The 25,019-nt window shown below is 35.4% G+C and overlaps 1 protein-coding gene across 5 annotated transcripts in view; it reads right to left on the bottom strand.

Moving 5' to 3' along the window:
- The window catches only part of Fut8 (fucosyltransferase 8), a 199,545-nt gene that overhangs the window by 108,162 nt on the left and 66,364 nt on the right, over positions 1–25,019 (bottom strand). For 3 of the 5 annotated variants that reach the window (XM_076921926.1, XM_076921925.1, XM_076921927.1), the window contains 2 exons: positions 13,044–13,136; positions 1,272–1,701 (listed from right to left, as the gene is read on the bottom strand). In XM_076921926.1, coding sequence (XP_076778041.1) covers positions 1,272–1,474 — 203 coding nt within the window. In that variant the 5' untranslated portion in view covers positions 1,475–1,701; positions 13,044–13,136. The remainder of the gene's footprint in view (positions 1–1,271; positions 1,702–13,043; positions 13,137–25,019) is intronic. The other 2 variants (XM_076921929.1, XM_076921928.1) reach the window with 1 other exon arrangement.

Consider the following 25,019-nt stretch of genomic DNA (forward strand, 5'->3'; position numbering starts at 1 on the left):
GTACTCATAAGTGCAAACTCACACACAGATTCTCACATGCTCACATAATTTTAAAATAATAAAAATTAATATTAAAAGACTGGTTATTTTTCTGAAGAACAACCCATATTAATAGTAAGTTTTCCTTCATACAACAAAAACAAGGTACTTCGTAGTAAGAAAAAAGAAAATGGAAACACTAGTACTAAAGATGGAATGAAGAGAATATTCAGTGCTTATTCAGGAGCCTAAATTGTAAAAGCAAAAAATTTTCTCTGGAAGAAAAGTCTCTACTGAGACTTTTGATTAAGATTTTCTGAGTCACTGCTTTTTCTGTTTTCAACTTAGGACAGTAAAAGTTCAGGCTATGGAACTATACTACCAGAATTCAAAGAAGGCTCTACCATTTGTTAAAAGTATAGTTTTGGGCAAATTATATTACTTAACATTCTTATGATTATTCATCTGTAAAATGATTTTAGATAGTACTAGAATCTCATGAAGATATCTTGAAGTTCAGTGAAGTGATTTGTCTTTGGCACAGTACCTGGCATTTGACAAATTCCCAACAAATGATAGCTAGTATCAGCAATGTCTAATTATGATTCTCTAAAAGTAATGTATACTCAGCTCCTTTTCTCTATACCACTTGCTGATAGCGCCAACTACCACCGCTCTAATGCAAAAGTTTTCATATCTTTGTTTCTAGCCCTGCAGCTTTTTGAAGTGACAACAAACACTGTACACATGATCATTCTCAGATGTGAAGAGAATCAGAAGTTGTCAACTTGTAATCCCAATAACTGTTGAGTTACAAATATCTATAAATAAATATCACTGTTTGTTTTCCACTTAAATAAGAGACTTTGGCTTTCCAAACAAGTGATGCACTGTTCTATTTAACAATGAAGTTTTGCTTTTCATCTTAAGAATTTAACTTAGAAATTATGTCTTTGTAGTCTATAGAATAAAAAATTTTAATATACACTAATTCAAGTCACATAAAGTTTGTGTTCAATATAGTCTAAACATAATTTGGAAATAAAATATAAGCATATAAATACCACAGCTTTTATATATTAATTCATATGCAAAATATGATTTGCAACTATGTAGACTTATCTACATTGACTATATAGATGTATCTGACACTTTTTAAAGGCCTGCTAAAATACTTAGATTTTTGCAAGTACAATTCATAGACATTTTAACTATTTTTCAACAGTAGAATAAGTCCCTATACCTAAAAGAAGCACATTATTTCATCAAATCCTTCAGTATTTCAAACCTACCGGAGAGACTCAGCCATTCGCCTCAAGTCTTCATTTTGTTGTTTTAAGCGTTCAAGCTTTGCAAGAATCTTGGAGAGTTCTCTGCTAGAGTGATCAGGGTGGTCATTATCTCGAACCAAATGACCACCTATATAAAACAACAAGGTCCCCCAGGCAAAAAGAATGAGCATTATCCAACGCCAGGAACCAGTCCATGCCCGCATTTTCAGAGTTTCAACTCTGTCCTCTATCTTCCTGGAGCTCAGAGAACTGGAAACATTGTACTCTGGTTCTAGTTAGCCACACAAGAAAATACGTTTCTGTTGTTTCAACACATGATGCTTCAGACAGGTTAATTTCTCTGGTAATCCTGTGGTGACTCTTACAAAGAGATCTTCCTGGTGATACAGGCAGGAAGCTTTAATGTCCTGTACTTCACGGAGTCTACATTCTGTGGAAAGAACAAAAAAATGTACTTAAGTTTTTAAAGATATAGAAGATAACAAAAATTGACATTTATGGAGTTCCAGAAAACCTCATGGTATTGATTGGCCAAGAGGCTGAAAGACAATTTTGCTACCCAGTAACAGGTAAAAAGTGAAAGCTTTAAATGTATATATTAAGTCAACCACACATTAGGATTCTACCCAGTAACAAATTAGTTCACTCTAAACCTGGAAGTCTAAATGCCTTAAAACCCTTCTTCATTGAAATGTTCTGTAATAACTTATATAGGGATTAAAATATTATATGTATGAATAATCAACCAAAATCAATTCAACTATGTATTTTAAGGTAATGTGTTTGTCATCTAAAACAAAAACAAGTTCTCAGTATAAGTGAATTCAGTACTACAAATCTTCATATCCCTACATCTCAATACTCTAATACACTATTTAACTTGCAAACTGTCATTTTTAGGATACATTCCCAAATTTATTTGAACCTTAGATAAACAAAGGTTATTATAACCATCAATTAGTTGGCAATCATATCAAACATCAAAAGCAAAGGTTCAACTGGATCAGGCTAGACCATTATTTTTTCAAATATATTTTAAAATATTAATAATTATAGAAGTAGATATAAGTATATTATATACATGTATAAAAATGTCACAACGAAACCCATTTTTCTATTAGTATGACCTAACAAAAAATTCCTAAATTACAAAAGAAGGCTAATACCACTTAGATCCTTAAGCGAGTGTGCATTTTTGAGTGTGTATTTTAAACTCCGAATGTTCACTTTTATCAGTTTTAATTGTGTGTTTTGTTTGTTTCTTAACCACTATGCTTAGAATACTCTTAGAAATAAAATTATTCTCCCACAAAGAACATACATGAAAAATGTAACTTAAAGTGATTAGGCTACTCTAAAGCTATAGAAGAAAAAATAATATATCTAGGAACAAAATTATATAGTTCATGTAAAGGGGAGTGATAAAAAATTTATATATACAAGAGTATATACATAAAACATGTGACCACCAATTAAATTGTCATTAGAAAATTAAATAGAAAGTTGAAGAACAAGGATCCTAAAACTCAGAGTATAGAACTCTTTAGTTATCTACTTCTGAACCTCGTTTTAACTGATTTTAAACAACCAAACACTCAAAGAGAAGTTACCTCAAAAGGATGTCCTAGAAACACCATTTATTCTGATTTCAGCTAAAATACAGAACGGGTGAGGGAGATATATTCACTGACTAATGTTGGAAAGCAAAAATCAAAAAACACTAATCCCAATGACTATTTCAATGTTTATCTACTACTTTAATAAATACTTTTAAGTCTACAAAGATATTTCTTGGTGTTGTTGAACTCTGTTTATTTTCCATTTCTCAAAACCCTGTACCTCTAAGTATCAGATATCTCATCTATCAATCAAACAAAGACTAACATCTATTTAATGATTCAGATTATTTACCACTCTAGAGGTGTGGGATCTGGGAAAATGAAGCTGATAAATGAGATGGACTAAGGTCTCATGCAATATTATTCAGAGCATCAGACAATCTATACTTTGAGAGTTAAGAAGAGTCATATGAAAAAAGTATACAATCACAAGAACAACCAGCACATGGCAAAAATGGTTTTCCACAAAGGAATATAAACAAATAACAATAACCAGTTATAATGAATAATGAATAAACTCATTTTTATTCACTAGATCTGGGAGTCACTCACACACTCACACACACTCACACACACACACACACACACACACTCCAATAATTTTGTGGTTTTGAAGAAACTAAGGTCACAAAACTCTTGTTTTCTTTAAGTATTCTCACAAGTGCTCAGAAATCTCCTCACAGAGTTCCATTCTTGGACAGTGTTCTGACACCGGTAAAGGATCAGTTAGTAAGATCTACTTTTCCACACTGAACAATTCTATCATACCACACACTGAAGCTATTTCCAAGATATTAGGAGAGTAGACAGACAGATACATAGACCAAAAAAACCTACAATTTTATATTTTCCTTCATAACCAAAGAAACCTAGACTACTATGAAAGACAAAAAGAACAGAACTTCCAAAAAGGCATAATTTAAGTAACAAGGGTTAACAACATAGGTGAAACATTTTACTTGCAATTATAATGTAAATTATCACAATTATCCAAAGATATGATTTTAACAGTCAAGTACAGAAACATACTTTTTATACGAACTGCACTAAAATTTAATAAACCAGTATTCAAAATATTCAAGGTATTACATTACTATACTTATAACAAGACTGAGATTATAAACTATAAAACAATAAATTATTTAAAAAGTAAATCGAGCATATTTTTAATTATTAGTATTATGTTAACTCTGTTTTAAGTTCTTAACGAGTATTTTTAAATGGAATCAACAGAAGCAAACCAAGTTGAAAAGTGAGTAGTTTTCTATGTAGTTCCTCTCATCATGGTTTAAAAGAGTATGTACTGAGCTTTCCCCCATCTGCTACCACAGAGAAAGACTAGTTGCTTTCTTATCATGTTTAAACCAAAACTGTTAAGAAATAAACTCCATAGATTTGGTCATTTTATTCAGTGCTGTCTCCCAAGGGCTTCCAGCAGGATTTGGCATTCAGTAACCATGAATGAAAACCTTTGAGCAAGGGAATGCAGTGCAGGATCTCACATGATATACAAAGAAACAGAACACACCAGCTACAATTACAGTTGTGTCAAACTTTACACAGCAAATTTGAAAGCAGAGAGCACCATTATAAGCAAAGGAATAAAAAATAGTCTTTTGTACACTTTAGGATTTACTGTTGTTAATACATTATCTCACAATACACAAAATTTTCTCAAAGTGGGTTATTTTTTTTTCATTTATGATCTTATTCCTTGTTAGAATCCTATAATACTCTTCTTGTACAAAATGTTAAATAAACCAAAATAAGGCAGCCTTCCCTCTACCAATGTATTTCATTAATAATACTGATTTTTAAAGGGATAAAGGTTTGCAAATGAATTATTTCTTCTGCTACTTAGAAAACTAGGTTTTTTTTATTTCTGTTTCTTGGACAATAAAAATACCACAAGTATTTTTTAACTAAGTATTTTCCTAAATCTGAGAGCTAGAGTGCAGTATCAATAAGATCAAGAGTTTAAGCAGAACTTTTATAGGCCTAAATGAGATTAATCTTATGTAAAGCATTATTCACACTGCTCAGCAAAAAAAGAGGTACTCAATAATTTAAAAGTAGTAGATTAAAAGTATTAAGTACTTCTAACTTACTGTTACAAGGATTAAGAAGTGTGACCTTAGAGAAGACATCACTGGGAGTGGGTTTGAGATTTCAAAAGACTTGTGCCATTCCCTGTTAACAGTCACTCTCCTGCCTCCCAATCCTGTCCCTCTTTTCTTCCTTCTTTAAATTTATCCCCACTCTGTCCCTCACTGACTCCCTCGCTCCCTCCATCTCTCTGCCCGTTGCTTACAGATCAGATATAAGTCCTCAGCTACTGCTCCAGAACCATACATACTTGCTGCCATGCTTCCCACAACAATGGCTATTGACTCACCCTCTGAAGCAGTGACCCCTGATAAATGATAAACTCTTCTATAATTGGCCTTGGTCATTGTGTCTCTTCAAAGTAACTAAGACAAGCCCTATGATATATGAGCAAAACCTCGACAAAGTCTAAGTGACAGTAAGCTAATGTATTTGGTTTTTAATGAGCAAAGGAAAGATAATAATAACTAAAATTTATGCATATTATCACATAATGTTCACAATTACTTGAGTCTACAGAATACCATTCCAATTTTATAGTTGAGTAAGCTGTTCATATGTTTTATAACCCATAACAGATTTGAGAAGTTTGCTCTTACATTTATATTACCAATTAAATATATATGCACACAAGTGTATATGTACACATAAAACTCAATTAGAAAAATTGTAAATATATACATTTCACTTCAGTTTATTAATAGTATCACTTTATATGTATTATGTGAACAGGAAGCCAATTACTGATAATGTGTGTCTTCCTCAGTCACTCTCCCTCCACCTTATTTCTGTGTGTAGATTTGTGTTGGATGTGTGTCATATGTTTGTGCTTGTGTACTTGTGTTTGTTTGTGTGTGTATGTGTTTGTGAGCATGTATGCACTTACCTATGCAGGCATATGTGGCAGTCAGAGGCTGACCAGGATGTCTTCCTCAATATCTACCAATTCTCTGTCTCAATTTTTGAGACAAGATTTCTAATCTAATCTTGAATTTGACAAATTGGCTAAACTGGCTATGGGAGAGTCTCTGGAATCTGCTAGTTTCTGCACCCCACTGCTGTGATTATAGCAACCCAAAGATACACCTCCAATTTTAAATGGATACTAATTATATGAACTCAGGTCCTAATGCTGACACAGCAAGTGCCTAACTCAATGAGCCACCTCTTCAACCATAAGAGCATCACTTTAAACTGTTTTCATTCATGGCCAAAGGTATAGATGACCAGTTCAGACTTATTTGAATATTGTAAGTTAATTGCATCACTAAACACAATGTGTTATATTATTGCATATAATAATTCAAGTAAGATACTCCTGATAGAAATCTCATTGATGTAATTATGATTTTGTACTTCATAACTAGGCCAACTAATTTCTAAGATATTAGCAAGTTTCGATTAATTAAGACAATATTCTGTACTCATGTATTAAGGTTAACTAGTAATTAAAATTCATACATATGTGCTGTTACCCTACCAAGAAGAAATGTGAAAATGTGATGACTATGTAAGCAGTTAATGAGATCTGAACTTATAAACATCTTTCTTTTCTTCTTTTATTTATTTATTTTACTCACTTTACATCTTGATCACTGACGCCCCTTATCTTATGGCCAGTCCTTCTCACAATCCTTCTCCCATCTCCCCTCCCCTCCTCCTCTGGCCTCTACCCTTTTTTTTTTTTTCTATACTGCCTTCCTTCCACATTTTAATTCAGTTGGTTTCACCATGGTACAGAAAAGAGACAGTGGGTTTCAGCTAGAATTAAAGAATTATTTCAATTCATGATGCTATTTTTGCTTGCTTGCTCCACCCTGATTTTTTTATACACAAACACACACATGTATACACACACACTCACACACTCACACACACACACACATACTATTTCCACTTAGGGGTGCCAAGCTAAAAGAAAGATTTCAATAAATTCTACATCACTACTTAATTTTAAAGAGTTGAAATCAATAGAGAGTGTGCTTAAATATACAGATTTGAGGATATATTAATCTAACATTGAATTGACTTAATTTGTATATGGCTTTTTAAGTAACAGTACTTACAACTCATGATCAGCTTTTCTCTAAATGTTTTATTTATAATTTCCTTTTACAAACAGAAGCATTTATGCTTCCTAGTGTTTCTTAACTAAGAAAGCATACGATTAAAATATAACAGTCAAACTAAACCTCTCTGTTAACCTTAGAAACTTAATTTTCATTCAACTAATCATTTGAACCAATGATTTTTTTCCATTTGAAAATTTCAATCCTGCTCATCATGTGGAATTAACTAAGGAAGCATTCTAGCTTGTTTTAATTCAAAGAATTATGATATGAATATTTATAATCATCCCATCTGTTCCGAGAAAAGGTTAAGACAATAGCAAAGTTGAGCAGTTCTTATTTGCTGTTTAAAGCACTAGTTATTTGAGTTGACTCCATTGTATCTGAAGTGTGTAAAAATATAATTTTACATTAGTGATTAAATTTAAATTAATTGCAGAATAAATTCTTTTCATTAAAAGAATTATAGGCATGGCACGTGCTTGCCATTCCACCATTGGGAGGCTGGAAGAGGAGGGTCACAAACTATAGGCCACCCTAGGTTACATGGCCAGATCCTGTCTTACTGGAGTCCCAGCACGGGGAGATGCAGCCACAAGGACCCAGGGCTAAAGGTCATGCTCAACTACATGGTGAATATAAAGCCAGACAGTGATACAGACTGTCTCAAAACAAAAAAGCCAACTCAGCAGGGGGAAGAACAGAGACAGAGAGAACAGAGAAGGGGGAAACTGAGATAATATAGTGAAAACATCTGTCTTTTAAACACAAAATGCAATTGAGAAACAATAAAAACTAATTTTGCTGAAAAATACAATAATAGAATCTAATTCTCTATAAGCTAATAAAATGTAATAAAATCACATAATTTAGGCATTTAATAAATTTGTCAATTTTCACTAATGGCATTTTCAATTATTAACAAAATTCAATTAACGAAGTGGGGGCAGTTTAAACTTGCTCTTAAATTGTTTTCAACTTTTTAAGTATAATTTACTGCTATAAAAGGTCCTTATAAATTTAAATAGGTTTTTTTTCCTAATCTGTATCTTTGTATAAGTATTAGTTTCTCTTTTCTGTCAATTTTCTCTCTCACTGACAAACACTAATTTGACTTACTGATACTTACAGACACACCTTGCCAGGACTGAAGGACACTGCTGCTCGGCTTAGCTCAAACACATTCCCTTCTGCCTAATTTCATACTTGGTAATGCATTCTCAATTATTTCACCACAATTTACGTTTATGACTAATGGAAGAGATAGATGAAGAAATTGTAATAATAAATGTATTCCACTTCACAGCATCTCAAGAGCCAGAATAAAAAAAAAAAAAGTCATGCAGCATACTACCATAATTGTGACAATTCTTATTGGTCAGCTGTTTAAAATTACTTCAAATATACTCTTAAATTTATTGTTTTTTATAAAATACACTATCAGCAATTTACATAATTAAAAGGTCCCATACTACGCAAAAGCTACAGTTTTGTTATATTAAATTCAAGAAGGGAAAAAGAGAGAAGGGGAAGAAAGGAACTAAACCACTTCACAGGCCTCTTCAGTGAGGCACAGAACAACCTAAACAGGATGAGCCATTATAAATCATTCGAGTTACACGGACCTTAATGACTGAATGAGATGACTGATAATTACTATTGGGTCAAAAGCGCTAAAACAATCTTTACAGCTACATGCAGAAAAATAGTGGAAATAGTACTAAAATAAATTTAATTTAGGGAACATTTTAAAATTAATTTTTTCATGTGGCATTTGGGCTCAATTCGTAATAGGCCAGATCTATCGTTTGTTAAGAACATCATTCTCCCATTTAAAAGAATGTTTGAAGACCTTTACCTTTAGAAAAGGTTCTTACCTTTAGGAAATAAGAATGGTTAGAAATTACTTCCCAGCCAGGGAGAGTGGCATATACCTTTAATATCACCACTCAGAAAGCAGAAGTTGGTGGATTTCTTTGAGTTTGAGACTAGCCTTGTCTACCGAGTAAATTCCAGGCCAGCCAGGACTACATAGTGAGACAAGTGAGTCCCATCATAGCCTGGAATTGCTTCATTGTTTGGGGCCTGAAATATGTAGAAGAAACCCAAGTAGAAGCCAGTAGTGCTACTGATTTACAAGATCAGATCAGAACTCAGGAAAACCAAGCCAACAAGAAATGTTGAAAAATGTCTCACTTTAGAGTGGAAGGGACATGAGATCTGTGTTTTCAAAGAAGCACTTTAAATTACCTGAAATCAAGTCCACATGTGCACAAAACTAAAGACCCTTAAAATAAAACCTAGAAGAATAAGTTAAGGGAGAAAAGTAATCTAGTACTGATTGTTAAAAATTACTGTGTTCATAAAGGACCAGGAGTCACTTAAGTCCTTCCAAGAAAGAGTCTCATCCATGAATCCTTTGAAACATGCAGTAGAGATACATCTCTTCAACAGACAAAGAGTAGACTCCTCTAGCAAATCTTGAAAACATTAGAACATACACAAAAAGGGAGAATGGAGGAGAGGAGACATGCTGTCACTGTGTACAACTCTAAAGACCTCAGCAGCAAAACTCCCCATGTGGTTAATCGGTCCTCATAAGCCTACATCTTAACACACACAGCTCAGAGTAGCCCCCTCTGAAGATGATGGTACCTAGGAGAACAAGGTGCTACAGGGCTACTATCACTACCACCCCTAAGAACAAAGACAGAGGGGTGTTGTTGTTATAGGGCTAATAATAAGACCACGCATGAATGAATCAGTGTGGGGGGGGGGAGAGGGGAGAGGGAGAGGGAGAGGGGAGAGGGGAGAGGGGAGAGGGGAGAGGGAGAGGGGGGAGAGGGGGGAGAGGGGGGGGAGGGGGGGAGGGGGGGAGGGGGGGAGGGGGGGAGAGGGGAGGAGAGGGGAGGAGAGGGAGGAGAGGGAGGAGAGGGGAGAGGGGAGGAGAGGGGGGAGAGGGGGGAGAGGGGGGAGAGGGGGGAGAGGGGGGAGAGGGGGGAGGGGGGAGGGGGGAGGGGGGAGGGGGGAGAGGGGAGGGGGGAGGGGGGAGAGGGGAGAGGGGAGAGGGGAGAGGGGGAGAGGGGAGAGGGGAGAGGGGAGAGGGGAGAGGGGAGAGGGGAGAGGGGAGAGGGGAGAGGGGAGAGGGGAGAGGGGAGAGGGGAGAGGGGAGAGGGGAGAGGGGAGAGGGGAGAGGGGAGAGGGGAGAGGGGAGAGGGGAGAGGGGAGAGGGGAGAGGGGAGAGGGGAGAGGGGAGGGGAGGGGAGGGGAGGGGAGGGGAGGAGAGGGGAGGAGAGGGGAGGAGAGGGGAGGAGAGGGGGAGGAGAGAGAGGAGAGAGAGAGGAGAGAGAGAGGAGAGAGAGAGAGAGAGAGAGGAGAGAGAGAGAGAGGAGAGAGAGAGGAGAGAGAGAGAGAGAGGAGAGAGAGAGGAGAGAGAGAGGAGAGAGAGAGGAGAGAGAGAGGAGAGAGAGAGGAGAGGGAGGGAGGGAGGGAGGGAGGGGAGAGGGAGAGAGAGAGAGAGAGAGAGAGAGAGAGAGAGGAGAGAGAGAGAGAGAGAGAGAATGAATATGAATAAGAATGGGATGAATAGGACAATGGTCAGGCCTGACACAATGGGGCACCTAAGAGCAGAGGCAGAAAGTTCAAGGCCAGCTAGGCTATAAAGTAAGGCCTGGTTTTATTCCAGAATGAAATCTGCACTCCATGCAAGACTTGTGGACTTATCTGAAACACAGTTCAATATTTTTTCATTATATAATGTTTTGAACACAAAGTATTTTAAAACAATGGTAGTGTATGACAACTCATTTTAAAAGAAAATCAACATCTAACAAAATTATTTATTCTATTATATAAATAATCTCATTCTTAAAATTGATGACAAAATGAAGTACTACATCACCCTGGTCTAAAATGACCATATTCAGTGATATAGACACCCACGTGGTGGTGGTGGTGGTGGTGGTGGTGATGATGATGATGATACAAAAATAAAGAGACCTAGAACCACCTTTCAATATTTGCAGTTTGTTGTCCTTGCTTAATTTGCTCATATTTGAGATCTTATGAAATTAAGGCACTTATCATTAAATAGCTAGATTTTTTTTAAAAAAAATAAAAATGAGAAAGAGGAGGATTTCAAAATTTGTGTATCATAATTCAAACAGCTATATGGTCTAAAAAAACATATGTTTTGGGGTAAAACAAAACTTACTTTTATTTAAGTAATACTTACCATTTTGAAATAATATTTTAAAAACTAAACAATTTGAGGGAGTTCAGAGAAAAAAAAAGCAGAGACAAGAGTGGAAGGTTGATAATGGTTATAAAGATCAAAAGAGAAACACGCAAAAGAGTTGCAGCAAGCTCAAGTCTTCAGGACCAAGGGCTCAGGCTCCAGGCTGAGGGCTACAACCATGGCCTCTGCCTAGGTACAAAGGTCCCAATACCAGGTTTGCAAAGGGACTAACGGTCCTAATAAGCCAGTAACGTAACACTAGAGAGACCCACCTGTCGCTGCTTCTTCCTGTCTACTGCCATGATCCTGTGCTGCCAAACACCGAAGGGCTCAAGAGCGGCTGCTGCTAGAGACCAGCCTTCACACAGGCTCCCTCAACTCCTGTTCAGGTAAAGCAGAGGAAGCCTCCCTCATCTGAGTGGCGGCACAGCCACACAGCCAGACAGCCTTGTACTCTCCACACTCTAGCCTTGGCCTCTCACCACTAGAATTACAGAATGTAGCCCACACTCGGCTTCTTACAATGTCTTTAATCTATAGCATTTCTCTTTAGTTCATTTTAAGACTGTCCATCTCTCTCCTAAGCATTATCCACTGTTCATGTTTACTTTTCCCATTGCAGCCCTTGACACAGTAATCATATTTGTTTTAAATTCAAAGCGGTCTGGATATCACTGCTGAGAGTGGTTCTGACACTTGTTCTTTCTTTATTAAACTATGGGTTGAAGAGAACAACATTCATTTTAGCATCTTGTAATTTTGAGCCAAAGTACTTCAGGATGTACTGTGTAGAGGAAACGGTAACAAAGAGGCCTTTAGTTCCTTGTCAAAGTGTGGAAGGAGAGACCAGATTGTACGATCAGGCTTCCATATCCTACTCCACCTGTGCCCAACAGTGAGCTCCACTGGTGCTTCTCAGCTTCCCTCTGTCCTTGGGAAAACAGTGGCTAGAACAGAACTTGGAGCTTCCCTTCTCTAAGGTCAATGAGGTTATGGAAGGACAGATGGAAGGAAAGAAGGGAGGGAGGGAGGGAGGGAGGAAGGAAGGAAGGAAGGAAGGAAGGAAGGAAGGAAGGAAGGAAGGAAGGTAGGTAGGTAGGTACTGTCTTCAGACACACCAGAAGAAGGCATCAGATCCATTACAGATGGTTGTGAGCCACCATATGGTTGCTGGGAATTGAACTCAGGACCTCTGAACATAGTACCTCATTCGAAACCTGGAAAACATGCTGTAAACTAAGCTTCCAGACTTAGCAAGAACATCAGAAAGCCTAGACCCAAGTGCACCTATCAACAGTTACCTCATTTTAGGTATAAATGAAGTTATTCTATTTCTACATCCATAATGCACTATGTGTAACAAATATCTCTGAACTCATCAAACACTAGCAGATAATAAAACATTTTAAAATTAAGAATTATGGTAACAACTCAAACAATCATTGATTCTTAAATTCAGTCAACAGATATACAGACATATCTGTTGACATATACAGATATACAGATATATACTAGACAGATCAGTTTTCCTAAGAAGATAATGAAAATCTAACTAAGTCAGGTAAGAAAATATTTGGAGACAGTCATAAAAAGGATGGGTGACAGTGGCGATGGTGTCTGGAGCAACAGTAAACCCTGTCAACAAATAATGGTGCTTTCTGGGTGAGAGCTCCTGATCCAAACTGAAAAGAATTATTAAGTTGCAAAGTCACTTCACCATTAACTGACAAGTGGAACTCACCTTCCTTCCCATAGAATCACGATGTTGAAGAAAACTACACAGTATTGCAGAGAAATGTATTATTGCTTGAATCTGGGTCTTGGAAATTATTAGCTGTTCAAATGAGATAAAATAAATAAATACTGATTATCTAGAAACATGTTTCTGCTGTTAACATGAAGCATATTCATGTAAAAGTAATCTGTTAAGGGACATCTTTGAAAGCAAAGTCTACAGAAATAGTTAAAAACATTTAATTACTAATCAATAAATATAAATTTAGGGGGAGGGGGATCAAATCTTTACAGGTTTTACTTTTCACTTTTTTCCCTAAAAGGAGTTCCCTAAAATGGTTTGTCCAATTTAGAGGTGGGAGGAAGACCCTGGTAGCTTCAAGGACAAAACGTATTGCACTCTAGAATGTATCTAGAGTTCTTCATCTTAAATTTAACTAATATCAAACCGCAGCAATCAGCCAAGCTAAGCAAATTGAAATCACAGTAATTTTGACATATTATCTTCTATAAATATTTAAATATGGATGTTTGTGTGAACATAAGGGTCTCCACATGCCAATCAAAATGTTTTGTTTAGAACTGTAAAACTGAACTCACTTTTTAAATCTTGTATAGGATTCCCCTTGAATCAACTCCTTAGGTTAATTCCCCCACAATTAAAAAAATATATCATTCCATAGCCCAAATTAAAATTTTTAAGATAATACTCATAAATACACATCAACAGTCAGAAGGAAAATAGCTAGAGCCTTTGAAAATCTAGGTTTATAAAGGCATAAAGAAAGCTATAGAAAAGGCATAAGAGCCTTGAAGGCCAGAGATGAAATAAGAGGAATGGTTCATTCAGGTAATTAGTTTGGTATGCTTTGGTAATACTTTGTTAATCAAAGAAATCTAATAAGTAATTAAGAACTTCATATTTTATTCAATTTTCTTCTTTTTTTTATTTGTGTACACATGTGTATCCATGTATGTGCAGGTGCACTACTGAGAGATCAGCGGGTAGAATGATGTGTCTTCCTCAATTACTTTCTACCTCATTTTCTGAAATGTAGTCTCTAACTGAACCTAGAACTCACCAAGCAAACAATTTATCAACTGAACCATCTCCCCAGTTCCTTAAGGTTGTTGTTGGTTTTTTTTTTTTTTTAATGCATTTATTTGGGTCAAGACTTTACATTCTCAAGGTTAAAATACCTGCAACTGTTAATGATAAAAAAAAAAAAAAAGTCATCAGTATGGAATTCAAACCAAATATCCATTTTTATAATCTATACACAGCCCTATCATCAAGAGCAATTAGTAGTGAAGAGTACTAGTGGCCATAGTAAACATAAGTTATCTGACGCATTAATGTGCTTTACCACCCTATACCTAGTTAGTCTGTTGCCCTTAAAAAAACAATTACTGAAAAGCTTTAAGACCTTCCAGGAAAGCCCACATGACAGACACGCCTCTGCTCCAGGGCAGCATCAAACTACTGAAAAAACCTCAACTACACCCCTGTGGCAAATTGCTCAAAATACTCCTAGTTAGACAAACATGAAGTTCTTACACCAAGACCATTCCTTCCCCATTCAACCATACAAACCCACATAGAACTGAAGCCCAGAGCCAAACCAGTGATTTTTCAAACCAGGAAGGGGTTTGGCTTGGGGAAGAGTAGCTTCAGCCTCCTCTGACAACTTGTTACAGTGCATAATCCAAGACCCTTAATGACAGGAAAAGCATTTTAGCAAGATCTCCATATAGAGGTTAGAATACTAGGAAAAGGATAATAGAAAAAATAATCTTCAGCTTAAAAACTGGTTGCTAAAGCAGGAACTTTTTGCCAACAGGCAGCCAATTTTTAATCCTACCACAATTTACACAGGCTCTTGAACAACAGAAAACCCAACCAATGTGGATCTAATGGTTAAATATCATATTTTTTTAAAAAAAAGAGCTGTACTAGAGGTTTTTTTAGAACAATAGGTGCTATCTCATACTCCCAAATCATGTCAACTAGATAAGTCAGTCATAATGACATTTATATCATTGATGTTCCATTTATACAGTGGTGATCCCATAAGTCTATATTGCCTAGCAAAGCTATAGTCACTTTAATACAGTCTGTTTTCATAATGACTACATAATCCATTAATGCAGCCATGAGAACAATTCTTATTTCTAAGAAATGTATGGCTACAGTTAAAACACTGGCAGTTCTTTTTCTTCTAGACTCTCAAGCACTAGAAGATTAGGAGCCTGTTGTTTAGGAAAGAGTCTGAGAAACAGAAAGCCTATGCCATCTTGTAAAACCAAAGATGAGGGAGATAGAGTGTATGGGTTACTCGGCTATTTCTTAGCTCCAAATCCATCCTTTAATAATCCTTTCCATTGTAAAGAAAACTCTTAAAACTACTTTCTCAGCTTTTACTGGATAGCTTCCTACTATTGTCAATAAAAGCACTAAAAAGAGAATTGTTCTATTCAGTACGCAATGCCCCAAAACAGGCCCTCACCCTAATAGCAGCACTTAGTGGAAGCCATGGGCAATCCCCCCAAAACAGCAGCAGCTGCCAGACAGTAGCTCTCTGAAGTTCTGAGTCTCACTTCTGTGTTCCCTATTCTAAGCCTCTTATTCTTTCACATCTAGGGGAAGAGGTCTTCCTGCAGCTATTATCTGTGTTACTCTAGCGTCCCTGCCCCACCATAAATGACACACTTTGCTTTCTGTGTCTCCTAACACCTGTGTAACCTATTCCCTATGTTAAACTTTCTTGCCTGAAGTAGCCAGTGTGGACTGTTTTACTGACAGAATTAACTGATCCACCAAGCCTACATGGAATAAAGTAATCAAGATCTTGATTACTTTAGAGAACAGATTTCCAAAATAAAATAAAATAAATAAGAGTATGTAAGAAAATATTGACTAGCCCTTCTCTAAAATATGTACAGGATGAGAAACATATTCAAGTAGTACAGATGAAAAAAACACATAAAACAATATACTAAAACAAATGTCACGGTGGAAAACACATCAAAACTCAGAAACATAACAACCAATTAAAAAAAAATCCTAAGCAAATGTTTTCTTCTTAAAAGAGAAAAAAATCATAGAATTTTAGAAATGGAAGGTACTATATGCTTTTACTTCAACCATTATCTACTTTTATTGAGACAGAGTGGACAAAATCAAACTTGGGTTACTATACCTTAAGGAAACTGTTGAGAAATTAGGAAGAATCCAAAGATTACATCAATAAGGAAAGAAGACAGAAATAGGGACCCTGCAGGAAAGTTCATAGAGTGAAACTTTTTAGAAGGGTAGTAAAAAGACAACTTCAGACTAACATATTATCTTCTCTTCCATTTAGCTTAAGAGTTCTGACAAGTTGCCCTTCAACTTACCAAAGGAAATAGACTTAAGTAAGTAAAGACATAAAACTGAGCTTCCCAGCTCAGCTGACAGAGAGACTGAGAAGCCATCACAAGCACATAACTTTATTACTTAAGGCATGGTCTCAGAGCCAGGACATCTGCACCAGTGAGAAGGCTTATTAACAGCCTGTTAACCCAGTAAGCCCAAGCACATCAAATCTAGACAACACTCCAGTCTGGAGGCAGCTTAAGGGACGAGAAGGGAAAGCAGTAAAACCCTAATTCTGAAAGTTACTTTTTGAAATTTTCTAAAAATTTTTAAACTGTTTTTATTTGTTAAGAGTTTACTGAGAATATTGTTAATAGTAAATTAATGGTAACAGCTAGTTACTCAGTATCTATCATGTATAGGGTTTGTTCTATCTTACAAATTGGTTCAACTCTCAACATAATCTATGAAGTGGGTATTTTATGACTCTTGTTTTATCCACAAAGCAAGACAAACTCTTAAATAAATTCCTTGCCCTAAGTCACACACCTGAGTTAACAACTGAGATTTAATTTTAGATAGTCTCTTAAAAACCTACATTCATCCCCAAAATACTGCTTCCCACATCATTCCAAACATTAAGTTATCCAAAGTAAAAAATGTATAATTTTTGGGACTAAAACTGCTGTTATGTATAAAGAAAAAAAATAAGGAGCTTTTTTTCCAGTTTAAAATAATTAAATAGTCCTAATAGTGACAGGATTACACCAGCACTGTTGTAAGTCTGGGCACACACTCAGCACAAGAATGAAAAGGAAGACAGTAAAGCAGAAGATAACTCTGAGTCCAGCACTGCCAGTATTTTTAATGCGTGATATATATATATATATATATATATATATATATATATATATATATATAAAACATAATATATACGTAATAATATATACATATAATATATGTAATATATATATACACATTTCAGACATTTTAAATATACACACATACATGCACATCAATATTGAACCTGAAACTATCTTAGAAAGAAAGTTCTTGTAATAGCCATCTTATTAGCTATATTTGGGGAGTAACTGAAATCTCATGCTAAAGGACACATCCTCCCCAGTATCTTTTTTTCTTCCTAACAGCTTTATTGATGAATATTTGATATATTATAATCTATACATTATAAAATACACACCACTTTGAAATATCTATGTTTAATATTATCTCCATTTAGTTAAATATTTTTTAAACTGAGTATCTTTTAAATGTACTCCTACAATTATTTCTACCACCATAATAATTATCACCATTGCCACCAATCCCTGAGAAAAGTAAAGTATATTAAGATTTTTCTCAATAAAAGAGGAGTAACATAAATGAGTGTGTTTTTATATAGAGTTTTCTTCTCTATACTTGCATTGCTTCCAATTTCTAAAAATGTCCCTTTTCTTTTCATTCGTAATTATGAAAGGCAAAACTCAAATTCTGTAAGATCCAATGGTCTTTCAGAAAATACTGAGAATGGTGAAAGGAGAAGTAAAATGGAGGTTCTTGGTAAAAGCCCACTAGAGACTGAACAATGTATGTGAAGTTCTGAGATATAAATAACATCATTGTACTAGCAAATAGGTTAAATTTAAAATATGCAAAATTGTATCTTGCATGGAAGACAGAGTATTACTAAGAAATTTTAGCTTCATTCAGTCTGAGCATGCTCCTAAAAAGAAGAGGCATGAACAATGTCTTTTTCATTAACAACGACAAAGCTGTGGTGACCTAGTTTGAGAATGAACAGAACTATGGGTATTAAAAATAGAGTGGTTTAACCCATAAGAATAACTGAAGATGCTGAAGCCAGAAAGATTTGGGGACTAAAGATACCAATGCTAAGAATGAAATGTATTCTTCCAAACACGGAATTTTAAAGTTATGATTTAAAGCAATCTGAGTAAGAATTTACTTGAAAACCCTAAAATATGTAAGGTCTATGTGACGTACCCAGCAGATGCAACTCGATGTCCTAAAAAGCACAATAAGACTGCTCTGGAAACCACAGAGACAAAACTGAGAGGAAGAGTCAAAAACACAGAAGCAAAGCATTCCCAGTCTGAGTCTTTCATTTACCAACACAAGCAATAAAACAACTCGGGCCAAAACACCTGAGAATTCCCACCCCTTCTTAGTCATACTACTTATATAAATTATCATTTTGTTCCACTGGATAGCACCATAAAATACCTTCTGATCCCAGTGGCACTATTAGTATCTTTTCAATCTGCCTTCCTTTCCCACTTTGAGTTCAATTTGAGACTATACTTGAATAAATGACTTAAATATATTTATAAAACCATAAAAATATACTCTAAATAAATAATATTTGCTGATCATTTAGTAAACAGTAACATTTCCTAAGTGATATGTACTAAATATTAGTTGAATGGATAGTTATAATCCTTCCTTTCCTTAGATATTTATCATGTGAATGTAAAAGTTTAACATTTTATTTTATTATTTTTACTTGTGTATGCAGGTGTCCAGGTATCCAGGCTGGTCAGGGGTGTCAGATCATTCTGAACCACCTGCTATGGTACTTGAAGTTGGGTCCTCTACAAGAACAATACATGCTCTTGAAAGCTGAGTTATCCCTTTAGATGCCTTAATATGTAAATGTTTAAGTAGGGAAAAAAATGTCCCACCTCCATCATGAACAAAATGCAAAACTTAACACATTAAAGAATAATAACTATTTAAATATCCCTAGAATATTTTTTTGTTTGCAAGCTTGTTTGTAATTCTGGGAATTGAACCCAGGGCCTTGCACGTGGTAACTAAGTATATTAATAAGGCATTACACTCATAACCTAGAATCATTTTTAACCATCAAAAAGAGTATAAAGATACTTCTCAAATGTCACAGTGAATGGAATGACTGAACTTCAATACTGAAGAGCCTAGCAGGTGTGTCCAAACTTTTGACATTATAACACATTATAGTATTTTCATCTATAAAGTTCATGTTCCAGAACAGTATTGGGCTTCATTAGGGACCATTTTTGGCTACAAATAGCCTGCAGGCCACAGATTACATATACCTGTATGGCAATTTTAATGAGAATGGTCCCCATAAGCTCACAGATTTGACTGCTTGGTCACCAGAAAGTGGCACTATTTGAAAGGATTAGGAGGTGGGCTTTCAGGTTTCCCAAAGCCCAAGTCAGGTCAGTGGCTCTCCAAATGTAGAACTTTCAACTACTTGTTCAGCACCAAGCCTGCCTGTGTGTTGCCATGCTTCCTGCCATGATGATAACAGACTAAGCCTCTGAAACAGTAAACAAGTCCCAATTAAATGTTTCTTTTTTAAGAGTTGCTGTGGTCAGTGTCTCTTCATAGCAATAGACCACTGACTAAGACAACCTAGTATTAGACTCTATAACCAGAGAAACTAGTTCCTGAGGACAAACCCTAAACTACATTTTAACAAGATTCCAGAGTGACTGCCATGCAAATTAATCTTGAATACACTTTAAAAAACAAACAAACAAAACACCACACTTCAAAACACTGTCCATTTCCAAATTAGTTTTATAGATCTGACCTGAATGCTTACTCTGGACTCTCTTGTTAGCCTCAAATTCTGATTAAGCTACATTCTTGGAGCTAAAACAGAAAAACTAACAGCAAACAGTTATTATACGTATATTACTAATAGTCATGAATTTTTACATACACTATTGTATACAATAAGAATTAAACTAAAAAACAAAAACTTGCCCATAGTCACACGTATAATCAAAAGTAAGTAGTGATGGGTCCCACCTCTAGCACTAGGAAGAAGGAGAAAGACTCAGTTTCTCCAATAGCAACTACTGCCTAGAACCCTTAGCAATCCTTCTAACTAAATTAACACATATACACCCACAGATGACAGAAAGCCTATTTGGTAAATTTTGCCCTATGTCCTTCTTACTGAGTATAAAGTATGCCCCTCTCCTGAACAAAGCAGACACAACTGGATTATGGTGCCTTTAAGCACTAAAAGCCCCTCCCCTGTACAGAGTAAAATTAAGCCATCAACCAAAAATTAAAAATTTTTATGAACTTTTAAAAAGTTTTTTTAGGAAACTTTTTTATGAACTTAACAAATGCAATCAAATGTTTCCCTTTTGATAGTATCTGAATACACTGTCTACTAAAGTAGCCAAATATGGCCATCAAGCATATCATTTATGGCTAGTCTAAACTGAATTATGTTGTAAATATAAAATACATATAGATTTCAAAAATTTAGTATGGATTTCAAAATGTAAAATATCTCATTGGCACCATACTAGTTTTCATTTCTTTTAATGTGGTCAAAATAAAATTAAAATGTATGGTTTATACTAAGTTACTATTGAACAGTGCCAACCACCAAGCTTTCATAGTCATATAGCATCAAGAAACCTAGTGATTAAAATCAGACACAAACTCCATTTCTCCTGAAATGCAAAGTAAAATACTGGTTCCTTCTTTTGTATTACCTTCACCAAGCTAGAAATCTTTTCTAACAACTGTCATATTTAGAGAAAGGGAAAGAAAAAAAAAATTCCAAAGGGGACTTCAGGCTATCTTAAAAGGCAATACTGTGGTAATCTTAAAGAGTTTGTCTGTAGAATCAAACAGCCAAGCATGAACTCTGCTTCTTTTCACTGTAAAAACTGTTGAAGTACTTTCCTGGTTTGTACAGACTATTGAATAGTAAATTATCATTTTATTTATATGATTCTCACTATTAAAATATCACTTCTGCGCTTCTATAAGATCATATGAGCATTAGAAAAGTACCTAAGACTCTTCTAATCATTATCACCTCCTTGCTATCTCACTTTCTGCATCAACCACTCCCCTTTCTATTCCTGGCTGTCCTGTCAAGTCACCTCCTTAGTCAAGCCTGTAGCACATCCAGTATCATATGAAGAATACAGAATAAGGGGTGACAAAAGAGGTCATTTGGGGTTGCTACTAAAAAGACCTCCAACCACCAGATACAAAAATGGTCCACATCAGATAATTCAAAAGCATCCTCACAACACGACACAGCCAATCCATGTCTGGATCCCTGTGACAACTGTCTTCAGGAGGTAAAATATTTCTGAAGTCACTTCTAATCTTCTGTGTCCTAAGGTATCCAACTCAGACGGTAAATTCTGAAACCGGTCCCATTAGCAATACTCATAAGGCCAAAGGTTGTACATACTTTATGACATCTGATATGGTTATCAATTACTTTTTGTATACCTAAAAATTTAACAACCTCCCATTTATTCGCTATTAGAAAATATAAGTTCACACTTTGACCACATGGCAATCTCAAGTAAAAATCTAAACACATTCTCACTAGCCAAAGTATAGAAAACATCTTTATCGGGCTGGAGAGATGGCTCAGCCGTTAAAGGCTAGGCTCACAACCAAAAATATAAGAAAACATCTTTATCGACAGCTACAAATATTTACTTTGTCACTGTGGTAAATTAAGTCTTATACTCTTGGGGAAAATTCATTCAAGTAGAAGCTCTTTAACTTACATCAAAATACAGAAAATCTAAACTTCTCATCACTTCTCATATTGTGCCATATGATACAGACATATTTATTATATCTTATTTCTTTTCTCTTAAAAGGAAGAACAGTATCTTCCTGAATTCTAAAATCTATGCTGTATCTAACAAATCATATGCTCAAAATGTTTTGTGTTGGACTGAATTTATTATTTTAACAAGAAAAAATTATTTGTCTATTACTTCAGTTTTTAAAATGATTCAGTAGTCCCAATAATCATAAAATTAGACATAAGACATAATCTTATATTTTACTAAGTAGCTGAGTGTGTGTATATGTGTGTGTGTGTGTGTGTGTGTGTATATATATATATATATATATATATATATATATATTCCTCTTTTTTTCCACTTTCATACATCTTAATAAAAAAAAAATCCATTAGTCCACGACTATCCTGGTCCATAGATGAAAAACAACTTTTTCATAGTGCCTCACCATACCACATCAAACACAGACTCTGAGTGAACAGGAAGAGAAGCAACACGGTAAAAGATGGTCAAAAAGAGTTTTTGACAATGAGCTAAATCCAAGATCATATCATTTTCTTATCTTTTTAAATTCTTAAAGTTTAATTTTTCTGCTATCTAAGATGATAAAAGGAAAGTTAATTTGCTATTCACTGTCACTAGTTTTTAATTAGAAAGTCCTGTAAATTCCCTATTTAATACACAACTTAAGCCAATTCATTACCCTTCACTGTTTCTTCACACATAACAGAGTTTATCAAACCTTTAGAATTAGTTTAAGATATAGAGTTTCTGAGTCTAACAATTTAAATACATGTTTAACATTTAATTTCAATACTTTCACAAGTGGCTCTTTTAAGGCATGTATGTGTACTTTGTTTATTTACTTGTACTTAAAGGTAGGAACCAAGTCCTAAATAGGATTGTGACCTTATCACCTTGAGCACTTGTTACATGCATGCAGGCATGTTACACATGGTCTAACAGAAAGTATATAACTGTTACTGTTAACAGCATTCTAGGCAGGTTATATTATTGTATCTTATGATCAACGGTCTGTATGATTTGCATCTGCAAACAGAGACTGTAATTGGGAGGTAGAAACTAGTACCAAACACTGCTTTAGCCATGGTCCTCCATAACCCTTAACAGCCATTCCTGCCTGATGGACTTGAAAACTGCCTTGGATGCCATCTCATGGATAGACCATAAAGCTGCAAGGAGGGGAGGATATCTAACAAGGGTACATACGAGCGGTCAATTCATTATAATAGATTTCCCTCAAAAACTTAGATTTGCCAAATTTCTTTCTTTAATGAGATTAAAGGCAATTTCTTATTAAAGTAAAAATCTGAAGAAATGCTTTTAAAAATATACGCGTTTCTACCTTTACTTCTAGTCAAAATATGATACTATCAACATCTGCTTCAATTTAAGCTGAAACTATTAGTTCTTTGAGTAGTTACAGTAGATGACTCTTGATCAAAGACACTGGCCTATGTAAGATTCATGTGCATCTATAAAGGCAATGTAGACACAAGCTACCTAGAAGAACCTTAGCAAAAACTTACAGGCTGTCGCCACATCTGCGCACAGCTAAGCATATGGTAATCCCGGTCTCCGGAACCCCAAGATCACCAAAACTTCTGCAAAAACATTTAGGTTATTTGGGGTAAGGGAAAGAGATGTGAAAGGGTAATAAAAAGCCTTTAAAACACCTATTTTGACTAAATCTGCAGCTGTTATTACAGCTGTTCTGAAACTTTTCTTGGAAACACCTGAGTACTTTTTAAAGTGATAACAGTAACTAGTGGTAGCCTTAAAGAACTAAAGAATAAAAGAGAACATTCAAATTGTTAAAAGCCACTTTTACTATATGATTAATATTTTGGGGAGTTCCCATCAACTGAGTATAAACTGTTTTGTAAATGCAAGAAGCTTGGTCAGCTTCCTTGAGTTTCACTGTTTTGTTGTTTTTTTTTTTTAAAGATGCAGAAACTTACGTTTTCATTTTTCTTTATTATACCATAATTTTATACAACTACAAATCTATGACCCAAATAACATATATGTATGACACCAATAAACACACAGAATCCTTTTAAATCATCCCAAGTGTACTTTCTAATATATTTTAATTGCTCATAAAAACAGTATCATAAAACAAAAGAGATATAACATACATTTTAAAATGCATTTTGTATTATATTTTAAATAAAATCAATAGTTCAATTCACTCCTAGCTATGCAAAAGACAAATTATTTTTTGGAAAAAAATCATACATCTATAGAATTTTTAAAATAATTGATCTTTTGATTTGTTTGTTTTTAAACATGATCTCAGCATGTAGCTGAGACTGACTTCTAATTTAGAATCTTCCTACCTTCACCTCCCCAGTGCTGAGATCACAAAGCACCTGTAATGGCATATGACTTTTCAACTGTATGTTTCTATTTTTATTCAACCAAAAGTACTAAAAACAGACATATCTTCTTAGGAAGAAATATAAAATGTCAAAATGTGGTAGCACACACTGTTACTCTCAGGAGGCAGAAGCAGGCGGACTCTAGAAGACTGAGTTCAACCTGGTCTGCAAAGCAAGTTCCAGGCCCCCCAATGTTACAAGGTGAGACTTTATCTCAAAACATCACAAAAGAGAGAGGAGAGAGAGAGAGAGAGAGAGAGAGAGAGAGAGAGAGAGAGAGAGAGAGAGAGAAGAAGAAGAAGAAGAAGAAGAAGAAGAAGAAGAAGAAGAAGAAGAAGAAGAAGAAGAAGGAAGAGGAGGAGGAGGAGGAGGAGGAGGAGGAGGAGGAGGAGGAGGAGGAGGAGGAGGAGGAGGAAGAAAGGGAGGAGGAGGAGGAAGAGGAGGAGGAGGAGGAAAGGGAGGAGAAAAAAGAGGAAAGGGAGAAAAAAGAGGGAAAAGAAATAGAGGGATGCAAGTTCTTCAAGACTCCAGATATAAAATAAAAACAGAGTACCCACCCCCCACAAAAAAAAAAAATACAACAATAAAGTTAGGATACTAAACATCTGATTAAAGGGTTACAAAAGTTA

Source organism: Arvicanthis niloticus, chromosome 23 (genome assembly GCF_011762505.2).
Source record: "Arvicanthis niloticus isolate mArvNil1 chromosome 23, mArvNil1.pat.X, whole genome shotgun sequence".
Taxonomy (NCBI): domain Eukaryota; kingdom Metazoa; phylum Chordata; class Mammalia; order Rodentia; family Muridae; genus Arvicanthis; species Arvicanthis niloticus.